This window comes from Leptodactylus fuscus, chromosome 5 (genome assembly GCF_031893055.1).
Source record: "Leptodactylus fuscus isolate aLepFus1 chromosome 5, aLepFus1.hap2, whole genome shotgun sequence".
Lineage (NCBI taxonomy): Eukaryota > Metazoa > Chordata > Amphibia > Anura > Leptodactylidae > Leptodactylus > Leptodactylus fuscus.
In genome coordinates this window covers 154646366-154661465 of record NC_134269.1, presented here as the reverse complement: position 1 = coordinate 154661465, position 15100 = coordinate 154646366, and the positions used below count along the sequence as shown (strand labels likewise).

The 15100-nt window shown below is 40.5% G+C and overlaps 1 protein-coding gene across 1 annotated transcript; it reads left to right on the top strand.

Moving 5' to 3' along the window:
* The first annotated feature begins 8275 nt into the window (after positions 1-8275).
* On the top strand, positions 8276-14637 carry MYF6 (myogenic factor 6). The gene is made up of 3 exons (XM_075276332.1): positions 8276-8815; positions 9922-10012; positions 12510-14637. The coding sequence occupies exons 1-3, from the start codon at positions 8306-8308 to the stop codon at positions 12641-12643; spliced, it is 735 nt and encodes a 244-aa protein (XP_075132433.1). The 5' UTR covers positions 8276-8305; the 3' UTR covers positions 12644-14637.
* Positions 14638-15100: the final 463 nt, after the last annotated feature.

Below are 15100 nucleotides of genomic sequence, written 5' to 3'. Positions count from 1 at the left end.
CAAAATGCCTGTTATTATGAACAGTTAAGCAAGTTGAAGATGATATGGTCTTTAAAAGGCACAATATTAAAGATGAAACACACTTGTCTGTAATTTTAAGCAATATTAGTTTATTATTATGTTTGAGTACAATTTTAAAGTGAAAAAGAGAAAGGAGTACCTTGAGGATTTGTGTACTCAGATAATTTTGTCCAAGGTCTCAGAATTTCATAAGTCAGTTAGGGTTATTGCTTGTTCACTATCATTGTTAGGAAAAGCCAAGTGATACAAATTTTACAGCTTTATAAATCCCCAGCCTCCTCTAACCTCATGCCAAAAAAAAAAAGAAGCCATGATTTCCAGGGCCGCTGATAGGCCAGTATTACCGCTACTGGCGTCAGGGGCCCGGCCAAATTGAAAAATGAGGGGGGGGGGGCCCGGTTTTGGCCGGCCCCCTGGCGCCTGCAGCAGCAATTGTGCCCTGGGCCGGCGTCACTGTAGTATAGTCGGGCAAGTGCCGGGGCCCACAGAGCCTCTTGGGGCCCCCCGGCACTTGCCTGTCCCGATTTCAGCTCATTGGCGGACGCCGATGAGCTGAATACACAGGCTATTAAAGCAGGAGCTCAGCTCAGCTCCTGCTTTAATGCTGCGCCCGGCTTCGGCGTGTGTAGGCGCGATGTGATGACGTCACATCGAGCTTACACCTGTCACTGGAGTGAGAGGAGTGTCAGAGAGAGGAGCGGCGAGGGAGCGATGGAAGGAAGGGTGAGTGTAAATAAGTGTTTGTTTTGTGTTTAACATAATGAAGGGGGCCCATGAAACTGGGGGGCAAATGAAGGGGAGGGGGGGAACGGCATGACACTGTGGAAGATGAAGGGGGTGGGGAGAGAATGGCATGACACTGGGGCAGATGAAGGGGGGGAGAATGACATTACACTGGGGCAGATGAGGGGGGAGAATGGCATTACACTGGGGCAGATGAAGGGGGAGAATGGCAATACACTGGGGCAGATGAGGGGGGAGAATGGCATGACACTGGGGCAGATGAAGGGGGTGGGGAGAGAATGGCATGGACACTGTGGCAGATGAAGGGGGGGAATGGCATGACACTGGGGCAGATGAAGGGGGGAATGACATGACACTGGGGCAGATGAAGGGGGGAATGATATGACATTGGGGCAGATGAGGGGGGGAACGGCATGACACTGCGGCAGAGATGGGGGGGCATGAAACTGTGGGCAGTTGAAAGGGGGAGAACAGCATGAAACTGGGGACAGAGGAAGGGTGTATATGAAACTGGGGGAGAGATGGAGGGGAGGCATATAATTTACAGGTGACTGTAGGAGGATTATACTGTGTGGGAGCACATGAAAATGAATGAGAATGGGTGGAGTCAACAGAAAAGTGGGCGGAGCTAAATTTGTTGTGGTGCACGGAGCACGCTGCACATTTTCTCCCTCTTTCTACTCTTCAAAAGTTGGGAGGTAATACATAATTGGTATGTCACAAAATAAAGTAGTGTTAAAATGGCGGGGGGGGGGCAGACACTTAGGGTGTATGGGGCCCCAAAATTCCTGGTGGCGGCCCTGATGACTTCTACTAAGAAGCTGCCTAGCACTCTGAAAATGAACATGTTGGAGCCCACAAAGCAGGAGAAGGCGATAAGAAGATAGCAAAGCTTTTTCTAGTAGCCCTTTCCTTAATTCAAAGTGCAAGTGCAAGATAAGATCTGGAAGACCAAGAAAAATTTCAGACAGCTGCTCATAGGATTGCCAGATTGGCAAATCAGAACCCCTGCTTGACTGCCAAAGACCTTCAGGAAGATTTAGCAGACTCTAGAGTTGTGGTACATTGTTCTACTGTTCATAGACACCTAGACAAATATGGCCTTCATGGCAGAATCATCAGAAGAAAACCTATCCTGTGTCCTCATCATAAAATTCAGCGTCAGAAGTTTGCAGAAGAACATCTAAACAAGCCTGATGCATTTTGGAAACAAGTCCAGTGGACTGATGAGGATTAAATAGAACTCTTTGGCCACAATGATTAAAGGTATGTTTGAAGCAAAAAATGGCACATAATTTAAGGAAAAGAACATGTCTCCAATCATTAATCATAGGGGAGGATCAGTCATGATTTTGGGTTGTGTTGCAGTCAATGGCATGGGGAACATTTCACGGGTAGAGGAAAGAATGGATTTAATGAAATTTCAGCAAATTCTTGAAGCAAACATAACAGCATCTGTAAAAAAGCTGGAAATTGAAAAGAGGAGAAGGATGAGGATGGCCTATACAAATGGATAATGATCCTAAACACACAGCAAAATCCACTTAAAAGGAGCAAGCTGAAGGTTTTACCATGGTCCTCGCAGTCTCCTCGTCTGAATACCATTGAAAATGTGTGAATAGATATTAAAAGAGCAGTGCATGCAAGATGACCTAGGCATCTCACAGAACTGGAAGAATTTTCCAAGGAAGAATGGATGAAAATCCCTCAATCAAGAAATAAAACACTCATGACTGGCGACAAAAAGCGTTTCCAGGCTGTGATACTTGCCAAAACGGTACTACTAGGTATTAACCATGCAGGCTTCGGGCCATTTTCATTTATTGTTATTTTGAAAATGTAAATTATGAAAAAAAAAATTACTTCCAAAAAATACATTGGAAGTGTGTCATCTTTCATGTTATGCCTTTTGAAGATCATTTTATCTTCAACTTTCTTAAAGGGGGTGTCCCATCTCAAGGATTCTATCTATACTGGTAGCTTATGTAAATTGAAACTTTTCCTAAATATATTTCTTTAGAAAGTCTGCTTTGTTTGCTTGCAATGTAACCTTATCCTCCCCATTGTTTACAAAGCATTGCTATATCCCATGGACCTGGGAGATAGGACAAATAACATCACTTACTCAGTGCTGATAGGGACAATCAGTTCAGCTAATTGCAGTTTGCTGATAAAGCCCAATCTGTTATCTCTCAATATAACCACACAGATAACACTGAGCCCGTTCTTTACAAATATCTGCATATTATATGATCTGCAGAAGGATTGTATGTTCCGTTCAGTGTGATGGGGTCAGGGAGGAGAAATACAGGAAGTGAGAAGCAGACCATGCAGGCAAAGCTGTAATAAGGGGATAGGAAAACCCCTTTAACTGTTTAAAAGAACAGTCATTTTGACCAGGGGTGTCCAGATTTTCGCATGCCACTGTATCATGAGCAGATAAAGCATGAAAAAGTTGCAATTTTTTTATCAAATATGACTATTTTTTGCATAAAATTGTGGGTTTTCTTTAAGTTTTTGCCCCACTCACCAGTTTTCAAAAGATTGCAGAAATCTATTTGGGTTTGAGCAGAATTAGCCCATCAGAAATACTGGCATAGATTTCATTTCTGGAACAAGTTGGCTTCCTGTGGTATGCAAGAATTATTAAGAGGCAGGAACCTGTTAAAAAACTTCTGCCATATCTTGCACCAATTATTATAGTGTTATAAAATTTGTCAGTGTTTATAAAAGTTAATCAAATTGTGACAAACTTATTGGATGCGACATGATAACTGTGAAACAAGTCACCAAACCCTTTTTTCCTTTTACCATCTCATAATTGATGTGCGTTTATGTTAATTGTTTGCAAGAAAAATGGTGCATGTCTTTATTAAATGTGGGCATTAGGCAAATCCTATTAACAAAGGACTACAAAATCTCTAAAACATGTATAAATTTATTGCATGCTCTGAGCACTTTCTTCTGGACTGGCAATTGCTTCTCTTGTTGTCTACTTTTAACAATGAGAACTCATTGGAATTGGCTTTTCACTAGAGATGAGCGAACAGTGAAATGTTCGAAGTTCGAAATTCGATTCGAGTAGCCGCTCAATACTCAAATTTTCAATCGAATATCGAACCCCATTATAATCTATGGGGAAAAAATACTCGTTAAGGGGGAAAACAATATTCGACTCAGGAGGGTCACCAAGTCCGCTACGACACCCCAGGAAATGATGCCAACACCCTGGAAGGCAACTGGGACAGCAGGGGAAGCATGTCTGGGGGCATGTAACATGCCCAAGTCACTGCATTATGTCGGGATCCCCTGTCAGCTTGCGATATGCGGAAGTTGACTTTTTCCCATAGGAATGCATTGACCAGCATTGATTGGCCGAATGCAATACAGAGTACAGCATTTGGCTGGCTGTGACTGGAGTATAAGACATGATGTAACAGTGGAATAGTGACTGCAGCTCTGGATGTGAATGGAGTATATGACATGATGTAACAGTGGAATAGTGACTGCAGCTCTAAATGTAACTGGAGTATAAGACCTGATGTAACAGCAGAATAGTGACTGCAGCTATAGATGTAACTGGAGTATAAGACCTGATGTAACAGGAGAATAGTGACTGCAGCTCTGGAGGTGACAGGAGTATAAGACATGATGTACAGCAGAATAGTAAGTGCAGCTCTGGATGTGACTGGAGTATATGACATGATGTAACAGTGGAATAGTGACTGCAGCTCTAGATGTAACTGGAGTATAAGACATGATGTACAACAGAATAGTGACTGCATATATACTCCAGTCACATCCAGAGCTGTAGTCACTATTCTGCTCTTACATCATCACTTATACTCCAGTCACATCCAGAGCTGCAGTCACTATTCTGCTCTTACATCATCACTTATTCTCCAGCCACATCTAGAGCTGCAGTCACTATTCTGCAGTTACATTATGTCTTATACTCCAGTCACATCTAGAGCTGCAGTCACTATTCTGCTGTTACATCTCATATGTAGCAGGGTTCAGCACACACTCAGCTCTGCTGCATCTGAGGGTGCAGCATCTCGGGGTTTCAGAAAGGCTTCGGGCCTACTTCTGTGACGTTCTTGACGTCACAAGACCGGGGCCTGCATCCTGGGTCATGTGACGTCCCGGACGTCATTTAAGATGGCTGACGCCACCGAGGAGTGCAGCAGAATCGGGGATAGATAAGTAACAGTGTTTTTTATGTTGATATCCCCTCTCGGTCTCCGATTATTATACTCTGGGGTCTGAAAAGACCCCAGAGTATAATAATTGTTCATGGGTGTTCACTATGGGGCATAATACTGTGTGCAGGGGCCACTATGGGGCATAATACTGTGTGCAGGGGCCACTATAGAGCATAATACTGTGGCAGGGGCCACTATCCACTATGGGGCGTAATAGTATATGCAGGGGCCATTATCCACTATGGGGCATAATAGTATATGCAGGAGCCACTATCCACTATGGGGCGTAATAGTATGTGCAGGGGCCACTATGGGGCATAATAGTATGGGCAGGGGCCACCATGGGGCATAATAGTATGTGCAGGGGCCACTATGGGGTATAATAGAGTGGGCAGTAATGCGGGGGGGGGGGGGCGTCGGTCAGGGTCTTTGGCGTCGGTCATGGGGGGTCCCATATCAAAAGTTCTTCATGGGGACCCGCCATTCCTAGTTACGCCACTGGGACAAGTCAATTTCTCTATTCTTATGAGACCCATAGGAATGAATAGAGAAACTCAATTCCATTTCACACATTGTGTGGACACTGTGTCTGTTTAGAGTCAGAGTGAAGGTCAGATAATCCAGCTGAGGACCAGAAGGAAGTGGATAACTCACAAATACACTTACAAGTAAGATGACCTTAAATATAATTGATGTACCTTTCTAACAGGCCAATACAAATTATGGAAGCCCTTCTTCAAAGACAAGGCTGTGTTTACTTCCATAGTGGGCTTCTGTCCTAAGCCACAGTCCTTAGGATTTTTTTTAAGGAACTTTTGATACTTTAAAATAAACTAATGGAGCCGGGCTGTTAAGCAAACTGCCCTTTAAGCATCAAAAATGTAAAACAAATGGATTTGTCTACTTGTTAATGGATTTAACTATCAGTTACATTTTACACTTTTTTTCCTACATAAACTCCAGTCATTCCCCAAATCCCGCTCTTCTGTTCTGAAATAAACTATGAGAAAATAAAAAATGACTTAACCCTGTTCTGGCTCTGAACCTTGGAAATGGCTCCTACTGAATGTTCAGCGATCCTAGGAAAAAGAATAAAGGTTATCCCTAGGGTACTATATAAAATATATAGGGTATATTACAAGATTATTATTACAAGTATCATAATTCAGTGAAATGCTAGCCTTAGCATAACAAGGGGGAAGTAAAGATTGTTCCACTATTTTTCTGCTCAAATCTACCCATTATAACAAAGAAATTGTACAATGGTCTAAGGCTTCACAATGTAACAATATCACCAATGCCAGGGTCAGCGTGTATATTTCATGATGTGAAGTCATGCTGAAGGAACTGAATCACTTGCCAATTGGCAGCTACAGACACAGGATGTGTGGTCATTTAGATTAAAATCACTTTCCACATTATCATTCGTGATCCTGTGCCATTGACACACCAAACCAAGAACTGCAAGAGTTTCACTCAAAGTCGTATTCCTCGCCAAACGATAAATCACAATTATGGAAAAGTAAGTTGGCATGGCATTTAGATATTGGATCAACCCTCACTCCTAATAAAAATGACTAGAACAGTATAAAATCATAGTTAAATGGGTCAATATAAAGTGCTCTACAAAAAAAATGTCGGTATACTAGTTGCTGCCAATATTTACTAAGGGCAACATAGAGGAAGAATCCTAAGAAACCAATATACTCTTAGATAAAGTTGAGTTGTGAAACATTGGTCTGGTCACAGGTTAGCAATAGAAAAGAGAATCCCTCCATCCCTCCATACCTCATAGTATTACGCTTCATCATAATCATCTTTAAAGGTACAATGGCCATGTGTTCGAATTGAAGGATTCTCCCTCTTGACACCAAAGGGATCATAAATTATAAGTAGAGGATGCAGCATTGTCTTCACTTCTTACTTAGTGAGTATATAGCAAAGGTTTGAATTGGATGATATACTTCAAGCAGTTTCGTGGAGCTGTAAACTATTAATGCTAAAGTGATCATGGTAACATACTCATACGAGAATTCCTTGGACAAAGACACAGCACAGCATTACAAGATGGTTAGCTTTTATGAGTCATATTGCCTTTACTTTCATAGTAAATTTACTAATCTTGTAAAATATTTATGGGGTGTAAATACATGCTCATACATTTAGATACATACTGGATGATACAGTTTCTTTTTTGCAAACTTCTGTCTAACTTTATACCATCTATTGATTGACTTACTTTATGCCAAAATGTTGGTGTACACTGGAAAATCTTAAGTCACAATCAATTTCCTACACTATACACTCCTTTCTTTCTATCATGCCCTTATCAAGTAAGGCACAAAATGTGTCTTAGACTGGGGACACACCTTGCATTCTCAAAGTGGGTACTGCTAAACTGGTAATAGCTAGCCCAATGCAAAGCATAGTACCAGTGTAGTGGATTGGATTAAAATTCATCCCCTACATGCTGAAGAAAACAGCAACTGTGCAAAGTGTCTTGGGCTGCGGGTTTGAAACACATATCATGGCAATTATTGCTACATGTTTAACTTATAGTTTTCAACCTATGCAGTGCCAAGCTATGTAGCTGCCCAGGAATTGTGTCTGTGAAAAACCACCCATTGGGTAGCATGGTGGCTCACTGATGCCTAGAAGCACTAGAGTCTTAGGTTTCAATCCAACCAAGGACAACATCAGCAAGGAGTTTGTATGTTCTTTCATGTTTGCATAGGATTCCTTCCATAATGCAAAGGCCTACAGATAAGGACCTATGGATGCAAAGACCTAAATGAGACAGTAAACGACACTAAACTGCGGAATATGATGGCATTATGTAAGCAAGCAAAATAAATAATAATACATTTTTGGCAGGTCTGCGGTGGGATTTCTAAAGTGGACAGCAAACCCGACCTGTGGCCTTAGCCTAAAACGGTTATGAGTGTGTTATAAAAACAGGTACACAGGATTATGGGTAGAATTAATCCAGAATTCATATAAAAAAGGTAGAGCTACAATTTAAGAAAGTCCTTCTTTAAGCTGTATTGTATGTGTGCAATCCCCGAAAGCAGCTATTTTATTTTCCGTGTGTATCTAGGTTAACCTTGAAGGGGATTTATCGCCATAGATGTTAGAGCTGAGAGGGGCTGCACCCTGGAGACTCTTGAAATCAGTTTTGAAGGGTGATGCACTGCGACAGATAAAAGTTGGATAGAGTTTCAGGAGCTATATAAAGACAGACTTATGTCACTGTACTAATTAAATTCCTTTAGGGCAGTGCTGTTTTCAGCATACCACTTGACCAAGGGAGCTTCAGTAACCAAGGGCAGAGCAGAATGATGGACCTTTTCGAAACAAGTTCCTATTTCTTTTATTTAGATGGGGATAATGGAGCCTTTCAACAACTGGAAATGACAGATGGATCTCCATTGTATCCAGGTAGTGAGGGGACATTATCCCCATGTCAGGATCAATTGCCAGGAGATGCTGGAAGTGACAGCAGTGGAGAGGAACATGTTTTAGCTCCACCTGGTCTACAGCCCCACTGTCCCGGACAATGTTTGATTTGGGCTTGCAAGACATGCAAACGGAAGTCAGCACCGACAGACCGAAGAAAGGCGGCCACTTTACGGGAAAGGCGAAGGCTAAAGAAAATAAATGAGGCTTTTGAGGCTTTAAAAAGGAGAACTGTTGCCAACCCAAATCAAAGACTCCCCAAAGTTGAAATTCTACGCAGCGCTATAAATTATATAGAAAGGCTACAAGATCTCCTTCAAAGTCTCGATCAACAAGACAAACCCCAGAAACCCGACGAGCCCTTCACATATAGTCCTAAGGAGGACGATGTAAGCAAACAAATGTGTTTGGTGTTCACATTGCTCAAGTGTGTCTTTTAGATGTTTGTCTATATGGATGAGTTATAATGAAAGTAACCCAATGACTGTATGATGAGTAACTTAGAGAACCTACAAATAGGTTACAGGCTACCTAACAAGGATTTACTGTGCACACAGTATACAATACTAAACAACAATACTTTTGAAAGAAGGAACATGTAGATCAATAATGTGTAGAAAAGAAACTGAAATGAATTACCCTGAAAAGAATTAACACATAATACAAGAAATGTAGACTCAAGGGCATATGACAAATACAAGCGAATCGCAGTGTTGTGTCATAAAAGTATGTGTTACACTCAGCCACTTCTCAGCCAAGAATTTGTTGCTGCAGCTGTCTCCGAAACTTATTTCAATCTTGACCATTGTAACAGAAACAGCAAAGGAAGACAGAACTGCGAGCCAAAACATTAGACATTTAAAGGACACTTTGTAATCTGCTTCCACCAAGTGAAATTTTCTTCAGTTTTACACATATTATAATGCCGCCATATTGTCGTACAGCTTCCAAAAGCAACAAAATGGTGGACAAAATATGGGAACCAATCACCAAAGCAACTGAGTAAAACAATATAAACCAATTCAAAAGAAAAAAGAAAGGTTCTAGAATATTATCAATAATATGAAACACATGGCATATAAAGTATCCTGTTGTGCTGTTCTATCTAGAATTTTGGACAAAAATATTTCTTATACCTAATTATAATCCGCAGGGTCCAAATTGTACCATGTGAAAAGCAAATCCTATTATAGTGTTTCTCAAAGGTTCTAAGCCAAGTACCCCCTACTCAAATAAATAATAAGAGGGTACTCTAAAGGGTACCTAGTACTGCCTATTAAAAGTATGACAGAATCAGTATTTTCTAGAGATATGGCCCTGGGATAAAGAACTATAGACTGAGAACCTAGAATCTAAATGATATCCTTATCTTCAATAGATTAAGAAACGTTCATAAACAATATTTCGTCTAGGAAGCAAGAGTAGAATACAGTGTTAGGAAACAGTAAATCCCATGTGTGACTTCATATTGATTCTTCATGTGTAATTATAATAGGTGCACAGAGAAGATTTCTTAAGTAGCTGTCATACGGACTGGCACAAAATTTCCAATCATTCCACGATGTCAGAACTGAACTCCAAAGGAGGTAAATATGTGTATTCTCTAGTAACTTACTATGGAGGGGACCGTAAGTCCCCCTACCCCTATTCTGTCTTCTTACATGCTCTACTTACCCCAATGTAGATGTAATTGTCTTCTAATAAATTAAATGGAGGGCAGGAGGAGCTGAGCAGACGTATAGATTTGTGGGACAAGATTCAGTATAACTTGCCATGTATCCATTTATTTACCTGTTACTTCTATGCTGAAGAATAACTGGAGCAGATTTATTAAACAGTCTGAAAGCAAAATTGTTTTAGTTGCTTATAGAAGCCAATCACAATGCAGCTTTCATTCTTGAGGAGCATACTACATAATAAGACCTGCACTGTGATTAGTTAGTAAGGTCAACTAGACAGTTTTGCTTTAGTTTTAATAAATCTGCCCCAATGAGTCCAGTGGGTGGTCCTAACAGCGACTGACAGTTATCTCTGTATGCAGAGTCATAGAGGGGAGGCTGTCAATCACTGATAGGACCGCCCACTAGACTCAATTAGTCCTAAGCATAGACAACAACAGAGAAATAAATGGATACATTACAAGTTATACTGAATCTTTCCCCACCAAACTATGTATAAAGTTACTCAGCTACTTCTGTTCTATAGCATGATATCTGCAGATTAGACTTTATATTCATGGTGATAAAATCTGTATAAACCTTGGACATACTAACGAAGAAGATGTGGCAAAGCTGATTTTATTAATTGTTCGCCCATTAGCAGACTACAGACTGTTCTACTGTAATAGTGGTAGTTAACCTTACTTATAATAGCAGGTTACCAAGCTTGTTATAGCAGGGTCAGTCGCTATCATTTTCTCCATATTTCTTATTTAGATATTTAACAACAAACTACCTAAAAGTTAAGACTCCCATATACAAATAATATAAAGGAGTAGGAAATCATAGATATATAACAATCCCTTATACAGATAATATACATGATGTGACTCTTAAATAAACTAAATTTGCTCCAGTGTCCCATTTCAGAGGAGAACAATTATCTATGGTTAGTAGAGCACTCAGTGTACAGGAGCTTTTAAGCTTGAAGGGGTTTGTAGGACTTACATATTAATGACCTACCTATTAAGAAAGCCATCAATATTAAATTGGTGGGGTCTAAATCCTGGCCACCCCATTGATCTGCTTTCTAAAGGAGTATCAATGCGTAAACAAGCCCTGTGGCTTCTTCTTCAGACCTATGCCTTCACTTTCAGCTGCAATACCAGGTCTAGTACTATGCAATATGTAGTGTTGAGCTTGGTGTACCATATAAAGACCATACAGCTTATCCAAAATCCATGCTCCCTTGCTGATTGACATGGATGCTGGGAATTCTTTGTTCCACCTTCTAACATTATCCTAAGAAGGCAGCTGCACTTTATAGGTTTGCCTTTCACTGGGGACAACTTAGCAAGGATGCATGCACTTTCTGACCTGCTTGTTGGGTAGATAGAGAAGACACAAGAATGTTGATGTATTCATATATGTATTTTTTTTTTTTAAATCAGACTATTTATTTCTCTGATGCTGGGTTCACACCTGCGTTCGGGTCTCCGTTCTGTGGTTTCTGTCTTCTGCATGCAGAAGACGGAAACCTGTCAGATCGGGTCCGGCCGTGAGTGGTGGTGAGCGTTTTATGCTCTCTGCCGCAAAACCGTTTTTTAAAAAAATCGGACACAGAGTACTGCATATCCGACTCTGTGTCCGGTTTAAAAAAAAAAACGTTTCGCGGCGGAGAGCATAAAACCCTCACGACCGCTCACGGCCGGACATCTTTCAAACCCATTCAAATGAATGGGTATGCAAGACTCCTGCAGGTTTCTGTCTCCTGCCTCTGTTTTGTGTAGGAAACGGAAACCTGCAGAACGGAGACCGGGCGCAGATGTGAACGAGCCCTGACTTGTATAGCGCCAACATATTCCACAGCACTTTACATACATTGTCAGTTCCTGTCCTATATAGGGCTCACAATCTAAATTCCCTATCAGTATGGACATGGAGTTTGGGAGCAAACTGGAGTACCCAAAGAAAACCCATATTACCCTTATGTATATTAGATTATGCTTACTAAAGATACTTAAAGGGGTTGTATGGCCTACAATGTTATCTATTAATTCGGCTTGGAGAAGTGAAATAAATAACAGAAAACCAGATCTGACCCTGTGCAGTCCAGTCCTGCAGCTCCATTGTTGTCTTCTGGTGGAAGTACCCGTCCCACATGACAGCTGAGGCTGCAGCCTCAACACAGGAGACAGAGGCGTCACTACCTGTGATGTCCCTGCTTCCTTTCCTGAGGTCGCTGAGGCCGATGATTGGCCTCAGCAGTCACATGACCGTTAAGGCTAATCAGCGGCCTCAAGAAGGAAACAGGGGACATCACTACATGACAATCGGTCCATGAGTGAGACTGAGTAGGGAAAGCTTGCATAGCTCTTATCATTATCCTCTCTTGCAGCTTTTGTCACTGGCATTTGTTTTACAGAAGGATCTGTTCACGAGTCTTCAGCCTCCTGCAGCCTCCAATGCCTATCTTCCATAGTAGACAGTATATCATCTGAAGAGCCGAAGGTCACATGCACTATTCAGGAACTGGTAGAAAACAGTAATCCTATGTAATGCGTCATGCCTGTCAGCCAGACAAGAACCATTGATGTGATAAAATGGATGCCACTAGTAAAGAGATGGACGTAATATTCCCCCAAATAGTTAAAGGTGTATATACTATCTATAGAGAACTTCCTCAAATGTATTCAAATCTATTTATTGCTTATACAACATTTTGTCTGATAAAAGTATTTCCTTCACGTTCAGCAAAATTCATTCCTGTCTTTGTCACATGCAAAGATGCCATTTTTTATTTTTATGACATACTGGTAATTCCCCATCTTCTTATAGGAGGTTCATTTCATTATAATAGTTGTTCTAATGTAGTCATGGCTTAATCTATAACCTGTAAAGTATGTAAAATGTTACTGTAGAGAAGAGAATTCTATGTTTGCTGTTAAGTTAAATGCTTTATAAATGTATTTACGGTATAAGAAATATACTGAATATTCTGGTACATGGCTTATGATTATTTCTGATTTCTGATCCATATTAGAGGAATATTCGAATTGTAATGTATCAATTACTCGGTTACACTAGGACCCTAAAGACGTCTTTTTTACTTATTGTATTGTCCATTGTGGTTGTATTGTGAGTTCACTGCCTGCTTCTTTTACATTGTACACAGCAATTTTTTTTTAAATTTACATAAAGGAATACCATTTTTTTTCTCATGGATTTGTACCAAGCTCCATCATGATACTTTGCATTGTATGCCATATTACGCAGGCTTTCCTCCTAGCAGTAGTGCAGATATGGCGGTGGCAGTGTCACATGGGCCCTGGTGCCTCATTAAAGTGAATAGTGTGAAACAACAAACCACCTACAGCTCCTTATAATCCAGTTTGCTGTCCCAAATATCATTATAGAAAGCCCATCCATGGCTATTACAAAAAAAAATCTTTCCTTGTACCTAGAGATGTCTATTAAGTCTTCTCAGACTCCTCTTTGGTGTTCCCAGTACATGTACAGTATAGCTCTTCTTCTCAGCTTCACTTCCCATGTTCAGAGGAGAAGGACTATGGGATGTATTCCTCGGGCTTTGGTGAACAACTGTACATGAGCTGGGCCCACCAGGGATGTAGGAGTATAGACTTTAAAAAAAAGATCTTGGGTATGACAGCAATGTTATAAATGACCTGAAATAGTTGGGGCAGGAGAATGTGATGGATGTAGCTTTGTTACAAATTTGGGTCCAGGGTTTTATATTACACCTCTGGATTTTACTATGTTTAAACCATGGAAATAAACCTAATTCTAATATACTTATCTTAGTCCTTCTGTGCCATTCCATATCATTGTTAGACATTTAATTCTGCCAGTCCAGGTTCCATTTGGAGCACCATCTAGTCCAGTGATACGAGGTCCATGAATAGTGACACAATCAACTGACTATTGCAGATGCTTAATGGAATGTTTCATGGTTGTTTTGTCATTACATAAGGATGATAGAGACTAAGATCCCTGACTAGGGGACCGAATGAGTGTGGGTCACATGGACTATCTGAAAGCTTACTAATGCCCATATGACATGATTTACCAAAATTGTTAAAAGTCCTTCAAACCACAAAGCAGCAATATCCCACTACTCAATAATTAATAGTACAGTCCATCTAGTAGACTGTACTGTAGACTATAGTGACTTCTGCAGAAAGGTTTCTGCCCCCTAGTGGGTGCATTCGCTTTGGACAACATGAAATGCTAGCAGACTTTTGTTAATCTGTTCAAGTGATTTTCTTCTCGCCTTTACACATCCTTAATGATCTTTAAATATCTACGTGGAAAACATTCACCGCACTCTTCAGGCTGCATTTGGGAGTCATATTATCCATCTGTTCTCCAGCTTTGCCCTTTACTGTATAACAAGTGGATTGGGTGGCCTATAAGTAGCCTATGATATTTGGCATTTTCCCAAAATAAATAATAAAGTGACTTTATTAATATACAAGTGACATTACAAACTGACATGTGGCAAAGGGAATAAGCTACAGAATACTATGATGCTAACATTTCAGAACTTTAGGTTTCTGTCTGTAAATAATTTCTATAATATTAATAATGTATTTTTAGAAAGTGAACATTTGTAATTTTTTAAAATATTAACATTTAACATATACATCCCATATGGGTCTATACTTATCACTTCTACTATCTATCTATCTATCTATCTATCTATCTATCTATCTATCTATCTATCATCTATCTATCTATAAAATTTGAAAGCCTATATATATGACATTTCAAAAATCTATAGTTATATAGAGACTTTTTTCTATATAAACAATGTAGTTTTAACCCCTTAGCGACCCTTGACGTAACTGTACGTCATGGGTCGCATGGGGATGTATGGAGCGAGCTCACACGCTGAGCTCGCTCCATACACGGCAGATGCCGGCTGTATCATACAGCCAGGACCTGCCAATAACAGCAGCGGTCGGTGCCCGAGCCGATCGCTGCTGTTAACCCTTT